The sequence below is a fragment of the Numenius arquata genome, chromosome 5, assembly GCF_964106895.1.
Source record: "Numenius arquata chromosome 5, bNumArq3.hap1.1, whole genome shotgun sequence".
NCBI classification, from domain to species: Eukaryota; Metazoa; Chordata; class Aves; order Charadriiformes; family Scolopacidae; genus Numenius; species Numenius arquata.
In genome coordinates, this window is record NC_133580.1 from 37,560,882 (window position 1) to 37,585,415 (window position 24,534).

The 24,534-nt window shown below is 44.2% G+C and overlaps 1 protein-coding gene across 2 annotated transcripts in view; it reads right to left on the minus strand.

Moving 5' to 3' along the window:
* Positions 1-8,957: 8,957 nt before the first annotated feature.
* The window catches only part of GATB (glutamyl-tRNA amidotransferase subunit B), a 44,495-nt gene continuing 28,918 nt past the window's right edge, over positions 8,958-24,534 (minus strand). The window contains exons 10-13 of one of the 2 annotated variants that reach the window (XM_074147619.1): positions 19,359-19,492; positions 18,876-18,954; positions 13,311-13,445; positions 8,958-10,768 (exon numbers count right to left, since the gene is read on the minus strand). In XM_074147619.1, the coding sequence (XP_074003720.1) occupies positions 10,640-10,768; positions 13,311-13,445; positions 18,876-18,954; positions 19,359-19,492 (477 nt within the window). In that variant the 3' untranslated portion in view covers positions 8,958-10,639. The remainder of the gene's footprint in view (positions 10,769-13,310; positions 13,446-18,875; positions 18,955-19,358; positions 19,493-24,534) is intronic. The other variant, XM_074147620.1, reaches the window with a different exon arrangement.

The window sequence follows — 24,534 nt, forward strand, 5'->3', positions numbered from 1 at the left end:
GTGCTTCTTCATGTCTTTGTCCTCTTCCCCTTTTCCCTTCCCTTCCCCTGAAATGGGGTTCTTACCAATCCCCATCTGAAGCCCTCTTTTTAACTAGGGGCTCAGGTTTTTTTGAATTCAAGTGATCTTATGTGTATTAAACCCATGACTAGCTGAAAGCAGGTGCTGGACCCTACACATACCATGTTGCCTTATGTTGTGGAGAGATCCGCAGTTATCAGCTGTTGGTCTTTGAAGTCAAATGAACTGTGTAAGTGGCTGTGGATTGCAGACTGCCTGGAATTTTCCTTGCAGTTTCTCAGCATTCTTTGATAACTGCTGCATTGCTACCTAAGCTCTCAAGCATGCCTTATTTAGTAAGATTTGCACAAAGTACAAAACAAAATGTTTCTATGCAAGCTGTAATTAGTACGTAGTTTGTTTTATGCTTATTTTAATAAGCTAAAGAAAGGTACTCAATATCTTTCAGTAGTATTAAAAGGACAGCAGGCTGTTTTTGTCGTCTTTTTTTTTTTTTAATGAAAAAGGTTGGCTTGCTCCTGAAAGCTGTTCTGTTCTAATGTTAATTTTTTGGGGTAAGGGAAAGTTAAATACTGTTTGTTTACTTTTAATTTAGGTGTTGACTTTTCCTAATATTGCACTTTTGGGATGGTGAGGGAAGGACCAGACTATTCACCAGCTGTAGAAAAGGAAGGAGTAACAGGGAAAGCTGTCTGCTGGTGACTAACTGCTTGAGAAAATTCTCTTCTGTGAGTAATGGGCTTCATTAGAAGAACCCAAACATGATGAATTGGTGCATCACCGCTGCATTTCATCTTATCTTAGTAGCATAATTGTGCTTCCAGTGTGCTGTAGTTGGCTACATAACGAGGGGCTTAGTTCAAGAAAGCCTTAAACCCCTTTGTCCAGGAAAGAAACTAAAAGTGACTCCAGGAAATTGGAAGAAAAAGAAACCAGAAAGAACACTTGCATACATCAGTTCTCCTGCTCGTTGTAATTCTGTAATGTGGGATGCTCCAGTTAATCGCATCCTGATTTTGAAACACATATTCACCGAGATCCCAAGGGAAAACAACACATTAAAAACAAAAAACAAAGACACTCCAGAAGAGTCTAATTAATTACAGATCAGATTCCTGTGGAATTTGCAGTGCAACTTAAGTTCCTAAATCCTTTAGATGCTTCAGAAAAGTTGTACCTTTAATCTACAAGCTGTGAGGTGCATTCGTTGTGTCAGACTGCGCTAGGCTATTCCAATGAAAGAAAACAATCCCAAAGCGTACCTCTAACAAAGTCACCTCAAGAACTTCTCTGGGTCCGTCTTCACTTGTGTGCTGCACAGTCTTCACTTCCGTGATGGCTGGGGGTCGTGTTGCTTCCTACCTGACTCTCTGGTTTGCTTTCACTTCTAAGTTGTTTATTTTTTAGGCACGATTGCATTGTCCGCCCTGTAAATCATCTACTGACCTCCACGTGGCCCTGTTTCACCTCACAAGCTTCCTTAGAAGCTGAAGCCAAGGCTGGGTTTTTCTTTTTAAATCTCAGTTGTACAGGTTTAAAAAAAGCTCTTTCTTTTTCTCTTTTCCCCTGCATTATTGTTGTAAAAGGGTGATGGGCAAATTAAGATTTTTAATTTTTTTTATTTTTTAAAACCGGTCCTAGGACATGGTGGGTTCTCCCCCCACTCCCCCGTTCCCTCTCCCACTATTACCAGGAGTGCTGTCTTTCACGCTCTACTCGCAGGCCTGGCCTGAAGGCGTTCAGGGGTGGTGTGCGTGGGAAGCGCTGTAGCGTTGTGGGTGCAGGGTCAGTGCTCGCTCTGCTCCTCACCTCTGCTGGGAGGAACTTTACGCAAGCAAAAGGAAAAAGTACCGAATAAGTGTGATGAGCTAACTTTCAGTGGTTCAGAAACAAATGCTAAGTTGCAGAAGCAATTCAGTCCTTTTTCACACAGACTGTTTAAAAAGGAATGAAAAAGAGAATTTATTTTTTTTTTAATTTTTATTTTTAAATAAAGAATTCTGCAGACCAGCACTCAAGGCAGTAAGGTTACTCTGTGAACGCTCCCTTCCCTTGGTTTCAGTCTAACAAAAGAATCTTTATTTGCTGGGTAGAAGGGATTTCTTTTGAGATTGTTAATTTTAACTGGTGTTTTCAACAAACGTACAAAGTCACGGCAGTTTTCATCTCAGCAGGTCTGTTAAGCTACATGGGGGTTTTAAAATGTGGACTGCTCAAAAAGGCACCTGTAAATTTGAGGAAGGGAAGGATTTACCTCACAAGCTGTAGTAGGGCTTATGTTCTATGTGGGGTAGGATAAAGTCAGCCTTTGAAATGTGGAGTCGTGTGGAAGACTTCTTGCTGGAAGGTCACAACTCTGTGTGTGCGCAGTCTCCCCTTGTAAACACGAAATCTGTCTCCCGGCTCCCCAAAAGGAAGAGGTGGACAAGTGCAATGAGCCCGGCTCAGGACTGTAAACATGAGGATCGTACGTGTAACCTTATGTTACGTGGTTCCTGAGCGGAGCCAGACTTGCAGCTGTGTCTTACTTGTGACAGGAGCATCATGTCCAGCGCCCAGTGAAAAAAAATATTGGCAGGATTTGCATCTTCCAGTCCTCAAAATGCAGAACCTGTGATTTAGCTTGAAAATGTTGATCTTTTGAGATTCGTTACCTCTGTGCATGTAAGTTCTTCTTCACGTTTAATAAGCTGCTTCCTTCCAATTAGATGAAGTGTTATCCCGTCTCTCACCAATGATACATCTTTTTTTCCAAAAAACCCGATATGCCTCTGGTCCAAGTGGTGGTCCAGCTGGTAGGTCCCCAGCAGACACAGCGTTGTGCTGCTCTTTCCAAGAGTAAGCAAGTGCGCTGCGGTCTCGGTTTCCCCACCCTCACGCGTGTGTGTGACTTCAGCAGTCCCTCTTCTGCGCGTTGTCTCAGCATCACTCACGAATGAAGTGTCTTGGGGTTGGCAGATCTATTCCAAAACCTGCAGGTGGTGGCTCCGTGATACCAAAGCTAAATTTCCAGTCTCCTGCTAGATGTTTCAAACTGTGAATGCCACATTTCCAACGATGTAGCCTTTGAGTGTGTTTTTAAGCTGTTATGCTGTAGCAAGGAATCTTTCTGGCAACTTCAACCTGCTATTTTTTATTTTTTGCAACCGACCTATAAAGAAGTGAACATTTTGTGTCTTAAAACAGTTGTGGTCATTCTCTTTTACCTTCAACAATTTCTGGATGCCCTGTGGATTAGTCTGAGCACACACACATATGGTTTTTATTAATTGGGCTAAAGCACTCGGCAACTTTCATTCAAAATAGCATCACCCTTTGCACGTGCTGATCTTTGGACGCGTACGGTCAGTTGCGGTTCACGTGCTGTGTAACTGGCCCTGCTTTACTGCCTTTTTATTATTGTGTTCTAGGCATTTTTCTTAAATTTGATCTTTTCCATTTGTGCCCTGAGGAAAAACATGGAATTTCAAATGAGATCACGTTGTTGGTGTTTGCAGTTTTGGATGCGAGAGATGTACTGCCTTTTTGGTCCAGGTAACTTCTGACCTGGGTTTGGAAGCGCGGAACTGAGAGCTGCTGTTCTCAGCTGTATTCCGGAGAGAGGAGAAAACTCCCAGTAGCAGGCATGGGCTGTCCCTCCCCCGGACCACATCCTTTGGAGCATCCGGTTCATAAATTACTGATTTCCTCTTTCATGGGGGTTTGTCACTTTGTGAAAAGTCTGAGGGATTCAGTGGTGTCACGCTGCTGTACCCACTTAGCGCATCCGCCTTTCAGATGCGATTTGATTTATTTATTTTTTTTTGTAAGATCAGTAAATTTCCTAGAATGGGAGAAAACACGGTGTGATCGGGGTGGAGCTCGGGCACGGCAGGGGCCGTGCTTTGGCCTGGGAAGGGGAGAGGACGGGCAGCGACCCTCGACAGCCTTTCTGCCCCCAGCGCCGCTCTAATTGCTCTTTGGCCCGGGCAGGACGCCCGAGTGGTCTGTTCGCTCCTTCCGAGAACAACATTTGCAAACAAACTCACTGCATCCCGCGGGGTCCAAGGGTTTCGGTTCAAGAGGTTAAGTTCTATTTACCCGGAGAAGTAGAGCATCTGGCGCAGCGCAGAAGCGTTCGCTGCCCTTCTGTGCGCTCTGCCTGTGCCTCGCACGAGGGGTCCCACTTCAGGAAGGTGGTTTGGTTTTTTGTTTTTTTGTTTTTTTTTTTAGCTCCTCCGAAGTCCCAGGGTTATGGAGAAAGGGATGGGAGCGGTGTGATTTCCTGCAGTTAAATCATGTCATTGGAGCATTTGAATTGGTAGCCGCAGCTACTGTTTGAGGGCAGCTTCATTTAATAAGCAATTTACTGCGCTGTATTTACTGAAATTGCTGTGTCACGCCTGCAGTTTTTGTGACGGCTCCTGTTACATTTGTAACATTTTAAGCTGCATCTGTGGTTACCAGTAGAATACTGGCATTTTCCTCTTTCTTTTCTTTCACCTCAGATAGCTCTGACACAATACGGTAATGCTGCCGCTGTGTCTGGATCTGATTTAGATAATTACAGTATGTTCTTCCTTGCACCTTTTGAGCATTATCAGCAGAAACGGAGGGTACATGACACTCGGGCTGCTTACGTTAATGAGCAAACTGAAGGAAAAACACCGCAGATTAGCAGGGGGCACTTGCCTCTGTGTGAAATGCGGTAAGAATTTACATTCCTCTCGCTCTGATCTACCGGGGACTAGAGAGAAAAAACTCAGCACACCTGAAAAATGAATATGACGGTGTCCTGGGGTCACTGTCCGAGTGGGCAGCACTGATACGTAATGTTTTGGGCCAAAACCGTGCGAAGGAGGGTAAAAATTGCTCCTGGTTAAGGTGGTGTGAGACTTGCATAAATAAGTGTTCAGCTGATAGGACGGCGGGGCCAGCTGTCAGCCAGAAAACAGCCACCGAACGCAAGCCTATCTCAGTGACTTTGCTGGCGGTGAAAGCCCAGCTCTGACTAAACATACTTTGTTTTTGAGGGGCCCCCACCTTTTCTAAACGCATTGTGGCCCAGCGTCACTGTACTTCATTTGTTATGTGCTCAGTTGGAAGCCTCTTATTTATGAATAGCAGCATTACTTGGATTCTCAAATATGTAGGTACTTAAAGTGGCGTTTTGTTGCTGACTGGGCAAATCTTCTTTTTGTTCATTGATTATAATGGTTCTTGTGTGGCAGCTGGATTAAATTAAGACTGAAGTCTCTGGGCTAAAAGCCCTGATGGAACTTTTGTGCAAAGGCTGCATTTCTCAACCAAATAACTTTCGGTGGCGCGTGGGCAGACTGCCCGCATGCAGTTACGGACTGGGGACTAAATACCTGCAAACTTACGTTTCTGACGAAGCCAATCCCACAGCAGCTGTATTTTATCGCAGTCTACTTTAAAAATAAGTAGCTTGGATTCAGACCAAAAAATAATGTGGATGAGTCAAATCCAAGACAACTAAACTGTGTCCAGCTCAGTGCTGCTGTGTCAGTTTGGCCAGAGCTCAGATGAAATGCCGTCTCCTCCTCAAAGGAGAGGGAGCGGCTCCGGGTCTCGGTGTCCCTTGCTGCAGCTTGACTCAAGGACTCGTGTCTCTCGCAGTGTCTCTCGGTGTCCAAGCCCAGCTTGCCATTGGTAACTGTGACCAGCGTCTGCTGTAACGCTCCAGAGTCACACCATCGGTTTCTGAGTTTCAGTGTGGAAAAACCTAGTGGCCTCTGAGACCAGTCTGAAAACGCGGCCTCTCGAGCTTTAGAAATGAGAAGGTAAAATATGATTTGCTGATGGTTATGCCTCCTTGGTGGGTGTCGGTGCTTTAGGTAATTAAAGTTGTGGCTGATGCGACCGTATGTCAGGAGAATTTTTGCGTCATGCTCACACAAAATGCCTGTGCATGGAGGGAGCGTTCCCTACGGTGAAAGTGTTGGCCTTCGAGCGCTCTTTAGGACTAGCTCATGGTGGTGCGACCTCTGCAGCTCTAAATACTGAACCCAGCTCTAGGATTTTCTCCAAAGGCTGTGAGGAAAAGGCAATGGATGTGGCATAAATTATTGGCTTCCTGTGTAGGTGCTGGGGTAACCTGGGGCCCAGCACAGCTGTCACCAGTCTTCTGGGGGGAAACGCCAGCAGGTGAGATGGAGTCATTTGCAGGGTGATGAGTTGGACTTCACACACACAGATAAAGGGGAGGGACAGCAAAGGTCAGGCTCCATCTTCATCTCTACGTACAACTGGTCAGCAAATGCTGCAGACAAACGGTGAAATGCCTGTACGCCCTACAGGAGCTCCTCAGGGTCTGGGATTAGGACAGTCGTGCAGAGCAGACTCCGTCAGTGCTCATGAGGATCATGCACAGCTGTGCCGCTCACTAACCTCTACCACCTTCTGCATCTGTGTGGCCTCTGGCAGCACCTGAGCATTTCTGTTGGTTTGCTTTATTGCAGGTAAAATTCAGAGCATAGGGCCTGATGTGGGGTGTGTGTTGGAGCAGAGTCAGAAGAGAAGGGGCGCTCCTGGAGGCTTTGTGTTCCCACTAAAGTCAATCCCTAATTACTGATCTGGCTTCATCCAGAAGCTCTTCTAGTTGGAGTTTGAATTTGCTATCGCAATGGGCAGAAAAAGTCACAGCAAATCACAGGTCATGACAACTTGGGATTTTCTATTTTATTGCCTTCCTCAATGCTGTTTAGCAATAGAATTGGCGCTCTCTCTGTTATCTGAGAGTTTCCAGCTTGCGGGGGGACAGGGATGACTTGTACTGAACATCCAACCCACTGCAGGCAAGCTGCTAAGCACCTAGGTCAATAAATCTTGACCTCCTGTCTGCTGTAACTTGGTTTTATGTGGCCATTACACGAAGCAGAATCCAATGAACTTTGGGGTATTTATAAACAGCGCTGCAAGGAAGATGCAGGCAGCAAGGGCAAAAAGAGGACCGGCAGGCTATTCCCTCTTCTCCCTCAGCCTCTGAGAAGGGAGTTGAGTAAACACCCCATTTGTTTTTCTTCACGTGGAAAAAGCCAAACGCTCTACACGTGGAGCATACCCCCAAGGCCGTAAATGGCGGCGAAGGTGCTGCCGAGGTCAGTGGCTGTGAAAGTGTGCAGGTAGAGAGGGGCTCAGAAGAGAAAGGGGAACGTGGCAGCGCCCCGACCCCGCGCCGCAGAAGGGGAGTGGAAAGGGGCCGCAGTGAAATCGCAGCGTGAATACTCGAGCTGTAAATTTTTTCGTTAAGGTTCCTATCATATGCTTCTATTTTTAACACAGTTAAAATTAAACTCTGCAGCCAAGGCTGAGCGCTAGAAATTCTTTCTTCAGTACTTCAGCATTGCCAGCGTCTTTTTAGACAACTTTCTTCTCCTCTTCTGCAACCTCGGCTATGGGATACTTCAGCTCTCCAGGATAGTAAGTATCATCTCTCCACCCTCAGGAGTGACCTCCTAAAGGACTTCCAGCAAGGAGTAGATGAGAGTGACACCAGACGCTGTCATGACAGCTTTTAATTTGTGAGCCTTTTCCCTGGCCCTCTGTTCGTGGACGGTTACTGCTGAAAATCTGCTCGGAACTGTCCTTAATTCACCCCGCCCAACGCTGTCGCACAGATGGCATCTGCAAGCAGGAGAGCAAGGGAGCGCTGGTGCAGCTTAAATAAGACTTGCAGGTTGGGGTCAAAGCCTCAATCTTCATTCTTGAGTTCCTCACCTCAATACAACCAGGCTTGAAACAGCCTCCTGGTCTGCAACACGGTGTGACATCGAACGCTTCATAGTGGGGCTCTGCCTTTTTATCTGGCGGACCCACCTGTCCTCTGGGGGGGTTTATTTGTCTTTACAATAGTAGGTTTTAAATTCCTTGAGGCTGCCGCTTCTGTCTTTTGATGTGCTCCATCAACTACTGCTGTACAAACGTAAACCAAAGGTGTTTTGTGCAGCACAGAGTTTCCTCGTGGAGCATTTAGAATTTGCCTTTAGCTCCATTTAGGACAGAGAGGAAGGTGGTGGTTGCATTGAGGCTGCTCGATCAGGCCCCCGGCTGGCAAAAAGGGATCCGGTGTTTTGGTTGCATTGGTTGGATGAAAGGGGCGTCAGGGTGCCTGATGAGCCCCTCGGCGCTGCTGCAGCGGGAGCCAGCCCTGCTCAGCTCTCTCATCTCTCGGTCCTAGCGCTGCCACCGCTTCAGAGTTGGTAGCTCCTATCCCCACAAATGTTAAAAATTTGACTCATCATCTCAGTCTCGCTTGACTCAAACCACTTTTTTTCTGTCAGAAAGAAACTGACCTTTTGTGTGTGTCTGCGAAAGGTTTCTTTAAAAATTTTAGAAGTGACTTTCATAACACAGTGCAAAATTTATAGACTATAGCTGCTCTTCCCTTCCTTGGAAGGGGAAGAATATTACAGTTATCCCTTTTTAATCTTTCTTGTTATCCATTGTGTCTGGCAGGTGGAGGTGAAAATAGATGGAGATTTACAGTGCATCCATTTAAAGATCTAATGCTGGACTCATCTAGAACTTGGCTCATGATGTTTAACAGATTTTGTACCATATTAGCAAAGTGTAATTACATAGGAAAGAGGGGCTAAGAAGAAATAGCCGTTAAAAAGACATTTACCAGCAGTAGCCGTGCCACAGCAGTGGAGATCCTTCCTTCTTCCAAACACAGCTTAATTCCTACTCTTCTAAATACATCCAAGGCCTCTTTTTCAGGAGGCACCCACCGGGAAGCTCAGCGCAGCACCATCAGCCTGTGCAGCAGAAAAGCATTAACCTCAGAGGAGCACCTTTGGGAAACAATCGTGTTTTTCTAAACTTGAGGGACTACCTTTAAATTAAGGTTCAAGATTTCATTGCAAAAGCCCTTGTGCCTTTTCATTTCTTGCTGCCAGGGCAAGAGTTGAACAGAATTCCAAAACTGGAAGTTTGCTGCATAATCTAAACCTTTATTGACTGAACATTTACCTGAAAACTCACACCACTTCTTGCTCACGACTTTAAAAGTGATAGTAAAAGCCTTTGTGTGAAGGTCAGGTTGCATGAAAATCAGGGGGAGGTTGGTTTGGGGATTTTTTTTGGGGGGGGGGGTTGGTTTTTTGGTGTGTTTTTTTAAGGGTCACGGTTTGATTGCACCCACGTTACTCCTTTTTGTCAGCTGTATGACTTTGGAATTGTAAAGTTATTTTTATGTGAATAACGGGTATATATTTTATTCATTAAATGTATTTGAAAACCACAGATTCTTTTTCTTTTTTTTTTACCTTCTAATTAAGAGTTCCCACTTGAACGGTGAGCCGGTTTGTACAGAACCAGCCTCCCCCAGTCCCACATGAGCGGCACGACTCAGGAGCATGAACTGCTATCAAACTAGTTTGAACTAGTGTTGCAAGCACCACATCTGCAAAAGGTGACTGAAGTCCCAGGACTGTACCTGCTGCCCTCCTGTGACACCATCTGCCCTGCAGGCACATCCTAAAGAACAATTCTGAAGAAGTGTCTAAGGTCTGAGATAAGATGTGATCTTTAAAACGTATGGCTTAGCAGCCTCCAGAAGGGATTTAAGAACTTCAAACCCCTGATACTAACTGGGATTTCTTTCCCTAGTAAATGTAAATTTGATCAGCTGCTTCTAGTTGTGTTTCCTGTTAATGGTTTGATCAGCTGTAGTGGGTTGGGACTGGGCAGTTAAGTCTAGGACCCTGGATTTGAGCGGGTACTTAAAGGGAGGAGCTGAAAAATGGAAGAGATTAAAAAAACCACACAAAAACCCCAGCATAAAATACTCCTTTGGATTCAATAGTGGAGCAGACCCTGGAATCCAGCTGAATCCCACTCAGTCTTCGTAAGTCAAAACAGCATGTTCAGTTCCTTCCACGAAGAGGTGCAGTGCCAGGTGGCAGCAGAAAGCCACATGCAGCCCTGGGCTTGGGCACGTAAGAAGGAGAAGGCAAGCAAACAATGTGACACTAATTTGTAGCTGTAGGCATGTCTGTTTGTGGCACTAGCCTCGGGCACTGAGTTAAGGAGGTAGCGACTTCCATCTTTTCCCCATCCCTCAGGAACCAGGAAGAACGATAGCAGTGGATGGTTTTTTTTTCCCTTCTGCTAGGCAGGAGGCACATGTCATCATCTTAATTACCACTAGGTGTTGTAATCATTGTTACTAGTGTGCTCTCACCAATTTACAATGAGTTGCTAGCGTGCGCCACCAGACTTTGCATTCAGGATCTGTGACCTCCCCTTCTCGCAAAAAGGCAGCTAAAAAAGCCGAGTTTACACGTGCTTTATTACAAAACTAACCCACAGAGCTCCAGCGCTCCGCCTGCTCACACACACCCCTGGGAACTTGCTTCCAGGGGCTGGGTGGAAATCACATTCCCAAACGTCACACTGAAGGGAGAGAGATGCAAATGACTGTTTCATCTCCTGCTATTCTTTTGCTCATCCGCCTTTGGCTGCAGCATCCAGGGAAGGCCAGGACGAAATGCCGCTTGGGCTACAACCAACGGTCCTGATGATGCGCGAGGAGGCACCAAAGTTCACTTGCAGCGCAGCAGACGGAATGAAGCGCGCGCTTTCTGTAGATGCTTGGGCGGTTGTTCTCTTGTGGCTACTCTGACAGCTTCTTCTCTAGTAACTGCTTCACCAGAACTGGGTTGGATCGTCCTTGTGTTTCCCTTTGTACCAGGCCGATCAACTTATTTAGAACTTTTAGATTTCCTGCCTTTATCGCCATAACCTTTAAAGAAAAACAAAACAAGAGACAGCATTGTTACGTGGAAACTGGAAATCTCACTCATTCACAGCCAGGGTACGAATAATTTTGTCCTTTGGACCGGTGTTGTAGAATGCTGTATTTTGGGCTGCTATTTATAAAAACTGCCTTCAGCTCCGCAATAAGCTCCTGCTCTGCTCCCATGAGAGAGCAGCAAGTCCCTCCAGCAGCAGGGCCTTACAACTAATAGAAAGATCGCCTTTTATTGAAAGTAAGAAAACATTTTTAGATTTTAACAGCGTCTGCAACTCGAACAGCGACTTCCTGGAAAAGAGCCAGAAAAGTGAGATGAACTTCTTTTTGCTAATAGCATCTACCTTTTTACTCACTATACCGTTCAGTTACAACAAGTAATTTGCATCGAATCACAACCTTATTGATAACATTTGTGAGATCCTTCAAGCTCAGATGTAGGTGGTTTTGTAACAGCATGTTATTTCCTTTAAGCAAGGAATCCTTTGCAAGGTGGCAGTTAATTACCTGACCAGAAATACGACCTCCTATCAGACAGTGCTTGATGCACCATCATCTGCAAAATAGCACGGGCCGTATTTAAAAGCTAAGTGACGACACTGAAAAACACATTGGAAGTGTCACTTTCAGGCATTTCTAAAGGAGATGTCACCGCTGAAAGACAAGCTTCCGGCCTTCACGTTGTTTGTGCGGCAGGGAAGACGTTCTCTACGTTGTCAGAGTTACTGGGCAAAACACGATAGCTTCAATTAAACAGGATGTCATATTTACAGACATTAAGGCAAGGATTGCGAACATATGAACCACCTACTGTGCCAACACCAAGCACAAATGCAAATATCGCTACTCACTACGGTATCCGAATTATTGGCAGTCTAAAATCTTCTCTGTAATGTCGCAATACGGAAAGGACTCTTGACTCCTGATCTGCTAGAAATCACCTACGCGGGGCAGAGCTCAGAGCAATCCAGATGCCCCACTTCTCATGGAGCACTCAGTATGGGCTTGAGCAACTGTTTGTAAGTTAGTTCATTTTAAAGAAAGTTGCTATCTACAAGCAAGGCATACTTTGTTCTTTCCCCGTCAAGTACTCAGCTAACTCTTTGGTGAGGTAAGCTCTTGCAGCAATTTAAAGCAATGAATTACAGGCCTTCAAAGCAGCTTTTGCCTTAGCAAAAATCACCTGGAAAAAGCAGGGAAGTGTGGCCCTTCTACTGCTTTCGGCTCGACTAAAACAGTGGAAAACAAGAGAGGAATTACATACTCCGAAAAAGCATTATTATTGAAATGGCAGCGTAGTTATGGACCTTCGGCTTCTGCAGTTCCCAATCAGTTCTAATGTTCTTTCTATCCACACTTGTGCTTCCGAACCAGTCTGAAAATACAGCAGCACTTTTATCAGGCTCTGCAAATGAGTCACTCTGATGGAGGTCACGCCGACCTACTGCAAAGCTCATTTTCTTTATCAAAAGCTCTTGCCGAGCTGTTAGCATCCCCCAGTGAGATCTGGGGTGGGTGGTATTGTTCTCAAAAGATGTTAATGTTTTTTTCCAAATGGCAAATGTATCTAGACAATGTTTATATTAGAAGTCAGCTATTCACTTCTGCTTTTACATTTTTGCTCCAGAGAACATATAAGCACTTGTTTTCATTTTGCTTTTTCTAAAGCAGATTTTAGACTCAGCCAAGATCCCTTCCTGCTCCTCCCCTTCACGATCAACACGGGTGGATTTTTTTTCCCCTTTTTCCCAGTTCAGACCTTGTTAGACCCAGGAGCCAGGCAGAACTGCTGCATCTTCTTCCAAGGAGATGGGGAAGAGCCAAAACCCCATCTTTCCTGCTGCTGCCACAGCCCAGCAGCAGAGCAGCCGAGCAGACAGCAGCTCTGGAGCCACTGATACCGCTGCCGCTGCCATGGGGGTCCGGCTCCTCCCCACCCCACAGCCACCATTGGGCAGGAAAGCCAGCTGGACTGGGCTCTTTGGCAGTGGAGGGAGACAGGAACACGGCAAAGAGACAGATCCAAGTAAAATTTCTGCCTTGCCAGCTCTGATACAGTCTCTAATTTCATAACTAATCTATGCCTCGCTGGCAGATAACTTCAATCTCCAGCTTCAGAACAGTTTAAGAGCGTTGCCCTAATATCACAACACATGACATAAAAATCAGAGTTATGTGGCCAGGTGGCCAGGTGAGGTTAATGGCAGTAGAGCTGGAGAGGGAAAGAGTCCCACAGTTTTCCTTTCCTGCATTAAATTTTTATGGTCTCTCAGAATGACTTAGCACATTAGCCAGACTGGTAATTTCTTCTGCTGATCATTTGGTGTGTGCTTCAATTTCCAAAATAACGTTTAGTAAAATAAGGAAGGAGAAGAAAAGCCTGATAATATCCGAGCAGTAGCTTTAATGCTCCTACACTGGCTCCAGAGTTCAAATGACAATCAAAAGGAAAAAAAAAAAAGGCCATTTCAAGCCCCTTTTTAGTGTCACAGAGTGCCAGAGTGCACAAGCTTCCCAGCACCATCATAATCACCTCATTTTCTTGTCCATCAATCACCGCCTGGCAGATCTGTTCAAGCTCTTTTTGATCCTGTATCAGTTCAAGTTTCTTTTCTTTAACAATTTCAAAAGGAGTCTTCCCTTCTCCCTTCCACAGTTCCGCAAGCACCTGAAAATCACGAGTAGCTCAGGTCAGTGTCTTACTTACCAACGTTGTTTACGTGCAGTATTTCAGTTACTATCCAAGAAGTCAGATTTTAGTTAAAGCAAGAGCACATTGTCTAAACATGAACAAACCCGGGATTTAAACCTGTGCCGCGCTGAAAGAGCTCTTGTAGCCTCCCTCTTCTTCTGCATCCTGAAATAAGACAAAGCATTTTCACTCTGTGTGAGTGCAGGTTAATGGTTCGCAACCGGTCCTCTGCAGTCTACCCCCGTACCGGGGCCTGCCCGCTACTCCCAGTGATGGAACCTGCACAAAGAAGTTTGCCCGGTGCAGCCCCCGTGTACCTTTGCTGGGAGAGGGGGGCACCGCAGCAGTGTCGCTGCCTGCAAGGCTGCCCCTCAGGCAGTACTCACCCTCATCTCACATTATTCACAAGAACTGCCTGAGAGCAGGAAGAAAATGCATTTCCATGAGCAATGTCTCTGCCCGGGAACTGGCGATTAGCTGACTATTGTACCAAGTCCAATCCCAGGTAACTCATCCCATTACCAGCCCTCATCAGCCAGCTGTAATGAGGGTACGTATGACAAAGCAGAAGAAAAATAGCGCCGAGCAGAATGAATGCAGCAGCTCCAGCCCGTCTATGCATCACCTCCAAGTACTGGAATGCTGGGTGAACCCAGGCCTCCGGAATAATCACTTGTTAATGCTAGTGTGTTTTCCTATGCTGTAGCTGGGCTATCGCCCTGGAATAAACTTGAAAGAAGAGAACATTTATAAAAAACCAATTTCCTTGGGCAGTCATTTTCTGTATTCCCTTTGCTCTTATTTCAGAGCTGTGGGAGGAGAGAAAGAAAACCATTATTAAAACAGCTGCTTGTGCTCCATCCTGAGCTGAAGATATGATTGTATGTTTGGGCCATTGCTGTGTACCAATATGGAAATGGATGTCACATCAAAATTTCAGCATTAAATACTCACTGCAGGATGAAGAAACTGGGATGGGGAGACGAGAAGGGGCCTTCAAGCCGCATGTTAAATTATCAGCAGGGCAGCAAGACAACTTAGGGAAAATGAAGCATGAGGGATGGTATCTTAACTACCCCAGCAATTTTCTTCAGCAGGAGGAATTTTCTGGTACAAAAGACCTTCAGTTAAACAATTCTGTACCCACATCAGGTATTTAAGAACCACGCATTGACACAATTCCTGCAAGAGGAGATTTGTTTGCCAGCGGTACCCCAAAGCTTTTTATGGGATCTTATCCCTCCGCTGGAGACCTTGAGAGAGGGTAATGACACGCAGCTGTACTGCGGCAGCTGCAGCTTGGGTTTTCCCCTGTAAGAGGGTTAAAGGCAGATCACAATATTAAAGGTACTGATAAGCAGTCAAAGTTACGACCGCTCTTATAGGTAAAGCTTTCAGATGTTTATATCTAAATAAATCGGTGCAGTATACAATGCCTTCTACACGATCTTCCTTCTAGTGCAGTACTTAAAAATCATCATGCCTGGAATACCCCTAGAAAGAAATCATCCAACTGAGATTCTACCTGTCTGCAGCCACTCGTCTTTTTTTTTTTTTCTGTTGCACTCCATTGCAACCCCCTCCCGCTCCTTCCCTGAGGGACCAGGCAGGAAGCTTTCTGTCCTCAAGGCCACCTGAGGCACCAGGAGGGTGCATCACCCCTCAGAAGGAGCTTTGTCCTCTTTGCACAGCACAGCCCACAGCAAAACACCCTGGAGAATCTGAAGCGCTGCACAAATCGGGGGCTGGACAACGAATAAGCCTTATCACTCTCCTGGGAAAAGGCAGATGTGATTTTTAGGACTGGCAGGTATTCAAGCAGGATGCCATGGGCTGCAGGAGGGGAAAATCTGCAACAAACAAAATCTAAGCAGCCGACCATGGCGCAGTTACCCAGGAGCAACTCGTACATCAGCCTGACTTAGATCAGGGGCAGGACAGCTTGACAGTCAGAGATCCAGCTCTGATTCCCTGCTATTCCTGTGCCAAACATCTCCTGGCACTGAGAAAAGCCTGCCCATTAGAAACCTTGAAGGCACCAGATTTTCCCTATGACATCTGCACGGTGTGTAGTTTTCAATTTGGTAACAAGCGTCTCCACTTAGCTAGTGGAGCAACAACGTTATCAAGGCCCTCGCTTGTTTACAGGTATGTAGAAAAGCAGAGAGTGATGTGGCCAAGACCTGTCAAAGATGCACTTTTAAAAATGTGTTTCTCCACTTGGCAAGGAGTACAAATCTAAAGAAAGCAGTTTAAAAAATGATTTCAACTCATTTACACAAACTGCCTGCACCAGAACAGGAGGATCAAATTATGAAGTCTCCAGAGCCAAAATGAGAATCTCAGGCCTCATTTCCATTACTGAAATCTCAGTAGTTTCTACTATTGATTCTTGTCTGAGCGTGATTAGATTTTAATGATGTTCTGCTGTCTCTACCTACATAGGCATGGCAGCAAACCATTGGTCAAGATGAATTAATCAGGACTTCCATGTCTGGCTGCCACCGGCATCATATCAAACATTTTGCAACTGGTGAATGTGCCAGCTGACTGCTGTGCCTGAGAACGCTCCAACTGGAAACCCTATCTGCAGTGATTTGCTGCCAAGGGTGGGGAGAAGCAGCAGGCAGTACCACTCCAGTCAGTCCTGTGGGCATCTCTCCTTCCCGCTGATGGAAAGCCTCGATGTCTGGCAGTTGTCCCTCAGCCTCTGACAAAAGTGAGGGGCAGGCTGGGTCCAGTCCTCCAGATGGTATAGCCATAATTGTCAAAGCAGATGGTTCTGTTTAGGTTTGTGTACTGTACTCATTTCCCTGCCATCTACTTTAAAGTAGGGGTGCCAGGTGGGTCTGTTGAAGTTATTCCTATGTGGGTGAACTGTGCAACTGCAGAAGCAAATGAGACATGGGGTCTGCTCTGCTCCATACCCTGCTACAGATCCCGGATGAATGTGTGACAAGGGTGTCCACGTGGAGCTGCTCCAGCGCGGCTCTCAGCAGCACAGGCCAGTTTCTGCTTCTCCGGCCCAGGAACCAGCCTCCTCCCACAGTGCTGTAACTCAATGGCAGGCCCCGTACTCACTGCCAGCCCTGCAAATGATGGGACAGACTGGTTTCAGCCCCTCCCACTGGGGGCTTCCAAACAGTGCCTCTGGAGTGGGCCACAGCAGGTGCCCCGATCCGGGACACGCTCACTCCACACCCCTGCATGCCGGCAGAGCTGGAAGCTGCTCCCCTTTGCACAGGCACACCAGGCTGAAACTGCTTCGGAGACCTCTGGAGTAGGATGCTATATTTGATGGCAAGTTGGGCATGAGCTCTGTAATTATCCAAGTGCTAATTATGGAAGCACACAGTGCCCCTTCCTTGGCATATGCATCCTACCATACAATGTTCTGTGTCTATAATCAGCGCTTACAGCTTTTATCTCTCTGTGTTTTAGTGCCTTATACAGCAGAGACCGAACACAGAACCTCTTAAAAAATTGAAACTGTTAAGAGCTTCCTGCAGCGACCACGTATGTGTGTGCATGTCTGCACACTCACCCCATCCAACGCTTCCATCCTTTCTCGTTGGATCTGTCTCCTACCACTGCACGTCATTCTCTCCCCCGCCCCAAGTGCTGCAATTCATCTGCTGTTGTGTATATATAGCCCTTTCTGCCCTCGGGCCATCCAGTATCTCTGCCTACTGCTGAGAATTGTTATAAACATTTGTTATTCTTCCGACATCCAGGCAACCAAAATACTTTTCTAAATGTGGCAAGGTTTCTGCAGTTTGATAGCATCACTCAGGGATGGCAAACAGTACTGTTATTTCTCTGTGTCCAATTTCAGAACAACGAGGACAACATGCACATTACAAGGAGCTGGTAATTAAACAAGAAAAGCATCTCTGAAATTCTCGACATTTCATAAGCTGTCAGAAGTGCTGGCACACAAATATATCACAAGGCAAGAAACTCCCATAGAAGAGCGTTAGTACCCTCTCTCTACCTCCACAAGGAAGCTGAGAGTTAAGACGTGAGTTCTGAAGCTTCCCTTTCAAACGCAGACACCAAACTGATGGGTGGGCCATAACCCCGCAGGCACAGAACCGCTCTGTATTCCAATGCTTTGCCTATTAATGCTTTATCTCCTTTTTGAAGCTTTTACTTTTCCAATCCAAAATTTCCAAATGCACATGCCTGAAGTCAGGCACTTAAATCCTTATTTATGACGCCTGCCACAGGCTATTCACAGGGGCAGACCAACAACAAGACCGTGTTAATTAAGAACCACATGTAACTCCAAAAAGGAAAACAACAAACCAGGAAGTTTAAGTGTCTGTCTCCAAGTAGGGTAAAGAGCCACATTTGCAACAGTTACACTTGGTTCATAACCATGCAAAAAAAAAAAAAAGTGAACCGACTTCAACCCTATTCTAAAGTTGTACTTGGATTAAATCACTATGTGCCAAAGATGGAAACCCGCCCTGTGTATTTCAGAGCTTGAAAGTAGACAAGGCAAGTTAAATATCTTCCTTGCAAGTTAAATATATTCACTAACAGTTTCACTGACGAACACCTGAGAAGAAGCAGTCATCTAATGTACTTATCTAGAGGGTAATAATTAATCTGAAAAGACAACGCATTCCACAGAAATGAGCTGGCAACAATTTCAGGTGAATGACAGATTATTCTCTATCACAAAAAACCTCCAGATTTTGTCTATAGACACAGCAGTCACCATACCCATCATAAGCAGTTCATAATTTTAGATACAAATCATCAAGAGCTGAGTTTTCAGACTGTCCTAAGCAAGATGATTTTAAAAAGGAGGAGGAACTAGCTTTACCATCAGTACTTGCTTGAGAGGTCCATGATAGAACTTGCTCCAAGAAGCAAGGATAAAAGAAAGGCCAGACTCCTCCACTTTTGACTCAGGGGTACACGAAAGCAGAACTCTTTTGCCACTACACTCAGGTGAATTATGTCCTTTTCCACATGCTAATGCTTGGGAACGTAGACCTGACTGTCCCTCAGTACCTACTAACAGATACTCTCAGTTTAACTGTAAATCCTGGATTAGCTCCCACTGGCCTTTCACTCAGATCTGACTCAAACTGTGAAACTGAGATCATGTTCAGTCTGTTCAGAAGCAGGATTTATTTAACTGACTTCAGTTCACATTGCTTAAATCTACTATTTGGCTTGTGCCCCCTTCTAACACAGAATATGCAGATCTATCTGTAAAATTATCTACACGTGTGGTGTTTTTATCTATGACATGTAGACAGTCGATACAAAATTTATCCTTCTTCAACACTCTACATAATTTCCAACTGACGTACCTGATTATAAAATTGCTACGCAAACGGAGTAAGCAGCCACAGATTCAAAGTATAGTAAAATCAAAAAGGTACTTACCTGCTTTGCTGCTGTAGAAGAGATTTCTTTTTTTTCTAAAAGGTTGAGAAGGTCAGCCATGAGAATAGAACTGACTGGGCTAGGGAAAAAAGGGACAGAAGTTACCTCAGAGAATAAGGTGAGTAATACTACATCTAGGCTACTGTTGCTTACCTAAAGATCACACAGCTTAGCATGACAAGCTAATATTTTTCCTCCCCATACACTATATTCAACTTTAGTATTGATTGCCTGATTATGCCTTACCACTCTCATACTCCAAAGAAGGCAGACTCTGATTACTACTCTTAACTACATGGTTCTCTTCTCTGCAAAGTATTTGGTTAAGTTCATTCAGCGTGACAGCATCAAGGCCTGCCTATTACTGCCTAGCCTAACGAACTTCACAGATAATAACTAAAGCAGAAGTGACACGATACTATTCATGGTACATGAGAAAAGGATCACTTTTGTTTCACTGCTGTAGTAACCAAGAAGCCTGACCTTTCCTTTACTGTGAGGGAATGTTGCTTCAAATAACTGAGTAGGACATTGAGAATCCAGCCGATCACTTTCTTCGGTTTCATCTGGGTCTGTTTTACCACATTTTCAAAGAACTCTGTTAATCCATCTTCATTCTGTTTAAGAAAAGTTAAACGCATCAAAAAAATACCACAGTGCGAACACGATTAATTATACAATTACATCCGAAGTATAAATACTCAATCTGAAAGTAAACTTGGTTTTGTGAATTCATTCTAAAGTCACAAGACTTTGGAGTAATTTTGTTAACATCACGGCAAACAAACTATGTTACATCTAGAACAGGTATATACAGCTTATCCGCCAGCCTGTTTCCATGGAACTTCCAATAAACAAGAGATCTTAACTCTTAACTCCTCCCTAAAATTAGCATTTGGGGAGAAGCTTTCTCATCTCCTCATGTGTTTTGAGTACGTATAATGTGAGAAAATATAATGCTGCAATCGAACAGGCTGTTGTGCTATCTTTTACAGAGAAGAGATTTTTCCTGAAACTGCCTACAGATTTTTCACTCTTGATCTTGCAATCACTTTTATTTATTTTGTATTGAAGGAGTAAGTTCAGCTTGCATTCACCCTTCAATGATATGGAAAGGTCATACTGTAAGAAGCAGAGTTTTATTTTTCTAGTTTTTTCAGAGAAGCTATGTAAGCTTTTCCACAGCACCCTAAATGCTCAGAAGGTATGACAGTAGGGGATTCAATTTATAGCCTAAGTGAAATCTGAGATTGTTTTTAGAAGAACAGATACTGCACAGTCTGTTAAATGCTGCGCTGTTTGTCATCAAGGCACTGATGGATCTTTAACTGTAGCACAGAACTCACTAGGTCTACTGAAGGCTGAAGAGATATTAAGTGGCAGCTTCTACCTTTTCAAGGAGGAATCCAAATCCAGCGTGCCACTGGACTTCTGCAGTGTGTGGCATAAACGCACAGGAGCGCATGCCAGCTCTCAGAAGTTGAGAGGTAACAGTTTGGAGACAGCCAAGGAGCTATTCTAAGTATACTGGCATCACAGCAAAAACATTTCCCAAGCACACACTGACTGCAGCCAGATCTCTTAACAGTTCTAAGCAGAAAGAGCACAGGTATACACTAAACCAAAGCCTAACTTTTCCACTCAAACACATCCCATCAAAAGTCTCATTTGCCCTTGTTTTTAAAGGTAATTTATCACCACCACAATACAGAATTTTAGACTTTTTCCCCTCAAAACTTTCAGGACACAAACTTCCAACATCTGTAGATATCACATTTTTCACTGGTAATGATGTATGGCTTTTGAGAAGACTGGAGACTACTGCTCTCTGCTCTGTGAAACAGAACAAAATGTACTTAGATTAATGGTTGATCTGCTGTAAAACTAGCGTGACAAAAATCAGACCCATCCCCTTTACCTTGAGACTGTGAGCAAAGAAACCAAGTTCTCAGTGCAGGAAAGCCACTGAGGCCTTTTGTGAACCAAGGTAAACCTTGTAACTCCCCCTAGTTATCCATCTAATACACACAGATCTAATTCCCTTCTTTTCCAGTGTTCTTACAAACTCAACTAGCAGTTACTTTGTAATCAAATTACGTAAAATCTAAGGCTAAATAGACTAGAGGAACAAATTTGGCTTAAAAAAAACAGTAAAGGAATGACATGATTACCAAAGTACAGTAAACTTGATTTAAAACTGCATGTGTGTTAAGTGGAATTACTAAAATGATCCATTACTAAATACTGTACTCTTTCTAATTCACCTCAGGTTTCAACAGCACAAACAAACACTGATTATTTAAACAGCAGGTTCCCTTCCACAAAAACACCTGTCCAATTTAGGTAGGAAAAAGTAAGCACGTATAAATGCTGGTTTCTTTACACATGCTGCAGGTTTTACAAACACTCCAGGCGGAGTAGGTCTGGCTACAACATCATGCACATGCAAAAAAAATATCTGCAGATGCCCCATGTCTGAATGCAGGCTACACAGCTCAGATGCAGCACGTCCAACGCTTCCATCGCGTAAAGGCTAGAGAGCCTATCTCTAGCAGTGGGGCACATTCAGATTTCTGGGTACCAACAGCCTGGCTGGAGCTACAGCTCTGACCCTGCTGCCAGACCTTTGAAAATCAAGGACAAAGATACCCAGCCTTCATATTTTAATCAGATGATTTACAAGCAGCAAGAGCAGAAAAGCCCAGGAATACTCAGAGAGACTGACACATGCTACCAGGTACCGAGCCCCATACTCAATACTCGTGCATGTAAAACCGGACATAGTCCCCAAAATTTCTTTGCATTTCGTTTTAGGTTTTTTTAAAGTGACTCTCATTTTCTGTAGCCAAAGAGTAGGAAAACCCAGCAATGCTAGACTGAAATGAGTAAGGCAGGATGTCAAAACATCAGAACGACTGACAGAAATGAAACATCTTCCTCATTTTCCTGCCATATTAGAAAAATGCGAGCATAACTTGAATAACTTCAATTTCTAGATACTGTACTTCTTGAACGTGACTTTAGTTTGTTCTGCATTTTGGTCAACTTCTTCATCCCAACTATCCCAAGTTCATTCCAACTACCAACACAGACATCCCTGTGCCTTGTGACAGATCTGAGCTCAAAACCACTGTATGCTCTAACATACTGGTTTACAGGAACGCTAACTGACTGTTCTCACTTAATTCTGAATAACATATTTTAATCTTCATAGAAGGAACACCAGAAATCTGGAATTGCAGCACCATGTTTGTGATCCAGGTCCACTTGGTGCTCCCATTACACATTAAATATGCTGTAACTTATTCATTAGAGTCCCACCGGCATGAGATCTGACATATCAGTATTTCAACCAAATGCAAATTTCTTTCTTAAACATGGTTTAAAATGATCATTTAACTGAGATGGCAAAAAAACTAGTGGTGGAGTGATTTCAAATGCTTTTTAAACAGGTTTAAAAAAATACATTATTTTACAAAATACCATGGGACATTCGGTCTGCAATGCAAACTTATGCTTTTAAAGACCAATAATGTTTCCCCAGAACTGAAGAAGAAAAACCACATCAATGTTCACAAATAAAACGTCTTTTTTTGCTTTCTTATCCCCATTTTCACCATCACAGTTCCCACAATAACCAACTGTGAGGTAGCAACTGCTGTAAAAATGTGCAAGATTGTCAGGAATAAAAAACCAGAAAATCTAGCCTATTAAAGCAGACAAGCAGAGCAGTCAAAGAAAGTTCAAACTTTTTCCCACAGCTTCTTATAAAATGATTTAAGTTCTAAAAACAAGCATAGATTCACCTGAACGCTGTCCTGTATGAGGACGGCATGTCATAAACAAAATGGTCAAAACCAGCTTCTACAGCATCCCACTTTTGACTGTTTGAAGGATTCACCAATGTAATTGTTCCACCAAAGCAATAAGCCAAAGCCCAAGTGGAGCGGCTGCTTTTATCTGAGTAAGCAGAGGAACAGTAAATGCACAGGAAGGCTTGGAATTCTGATGAGAAAGGAAGTGATCAGACTGATTTTTTCTAATGCTGTACTGTGACAACTGATGTATTTTTTAGTTGGACCTCCCCGGACTTCAGCATGCTTTTTGAAAACAAAACATCACATTAATGTCAATGCCAATACATCTTTCTTTTTTGTCTCAACAGGAAGCAAGACAAAAACATTATAATACCATAACTGGCAAAGTTGTTAGAGATCCCTTTTGACTGCAGTATTTGCCACCCTACCAGTTTACACAGCAAAGTAGAAACTGCATGCAGAAATTGAATACTCAAATACCATGGAGTCAATGAGGCTCAAAGAATTGTGTCTTTACTAGTAAGAACGGTTCTGCATGAAGAAAATCAGAAATTTCATTTATTTTTGCAATTTATACAAAACTGTCAAAAATGAAGCACTTTACACTTAAGACATTTCAGATATAAAGATATTAATAGGTAGTGCTTTTTTTCCATTTCAGTACATCTTGCAATTAGGCAAAGCAGGAGTCTTAGACTCTCAATACTGCAGCACGTACAGGCAGCTACTGTACATGAGAATAAAGCCCATGAAGCAAGCTCGGGAACTAACTCGCATGCTGAAGTATGGTATTGTTTTATTATAACTTTAGTGCATAATGTTTTCTCTAACAAGTTTGTGCAGAACAGAGATTTTGCATTTTAGAGTCATCCCTCTACCACTGCCATTTATTTAATGAGCACTCCTGGGCGCTCTAACCTGAAAGAATGCTCATTAGATTTGTGCATCTGGCCCTATCAGCAATCTTCTGCAACTCCTGATGTAAGCTTAACACAGCAACGGACATACCGTTTTCAGATGAATTAAGGTTAACTAGTCTCCTAGTGAACAGGCAAGCAACTTTTATGGAGAGTACACACGCTGACATTCTAATGCACAATAAAAGACGACCCGCACTGAAGAATGCATTCACTTCATGCATTCAAATGGATGCATTATCTTATTACAAGCTGAATCCCAAATTTCAGCTCGGAGCTCATTAATTATCTTATACATTGCAAAAAGGAGAAAAAAAAAAGTTAAAAGGGAAAAAGCAAAGGCAATAGTGGATTTCGGAGAACAGCTTGTAAGAAAGGGCAGTTGATGAGACAATTATATAGGGCTAGTTGATAGAGATGACAGAACCACACAGCAGAAACCATCAATACCAGCAAAACTCAAAGAGGGCAAGGAGTGGGTTGATGCCAAGTGAAAGGAGTGGGTGTGCTGGGTCTGGCTGGGATGGAGACTATTTTCTTAAGAGGGTGCTGTGTTTCGGACTTGTGACTAAAGCAGTGCTGACAACACACTGGTGTTTTAGCTACTCCTGAGCAGTGCCTTCTCTTTTTCCCACTCTGCCCCCCAACAGCGAGTGGGCCAAGGGTGGGCAGAAAGCCGGGCAGGGACACAACCTGGACCGCCACCTCAAACTGACCAAGGGGATCTTCCCTGCCTATATACAATGCCCTGCTCAACAAGGAAAACTGAGGGAAGGGGATTTTGGGGGAGGTAGTCTTTGCCATTGGTTGGAGACTGGCTGGGCATCAGTCTACTTGTGGGAGGTGGCCAGTGATTGCATTTGCATCACTTCTGTGTTTTCCCCTTCACTTATTTGTCTTTATCTCAAACCACGAGTTTTCTTG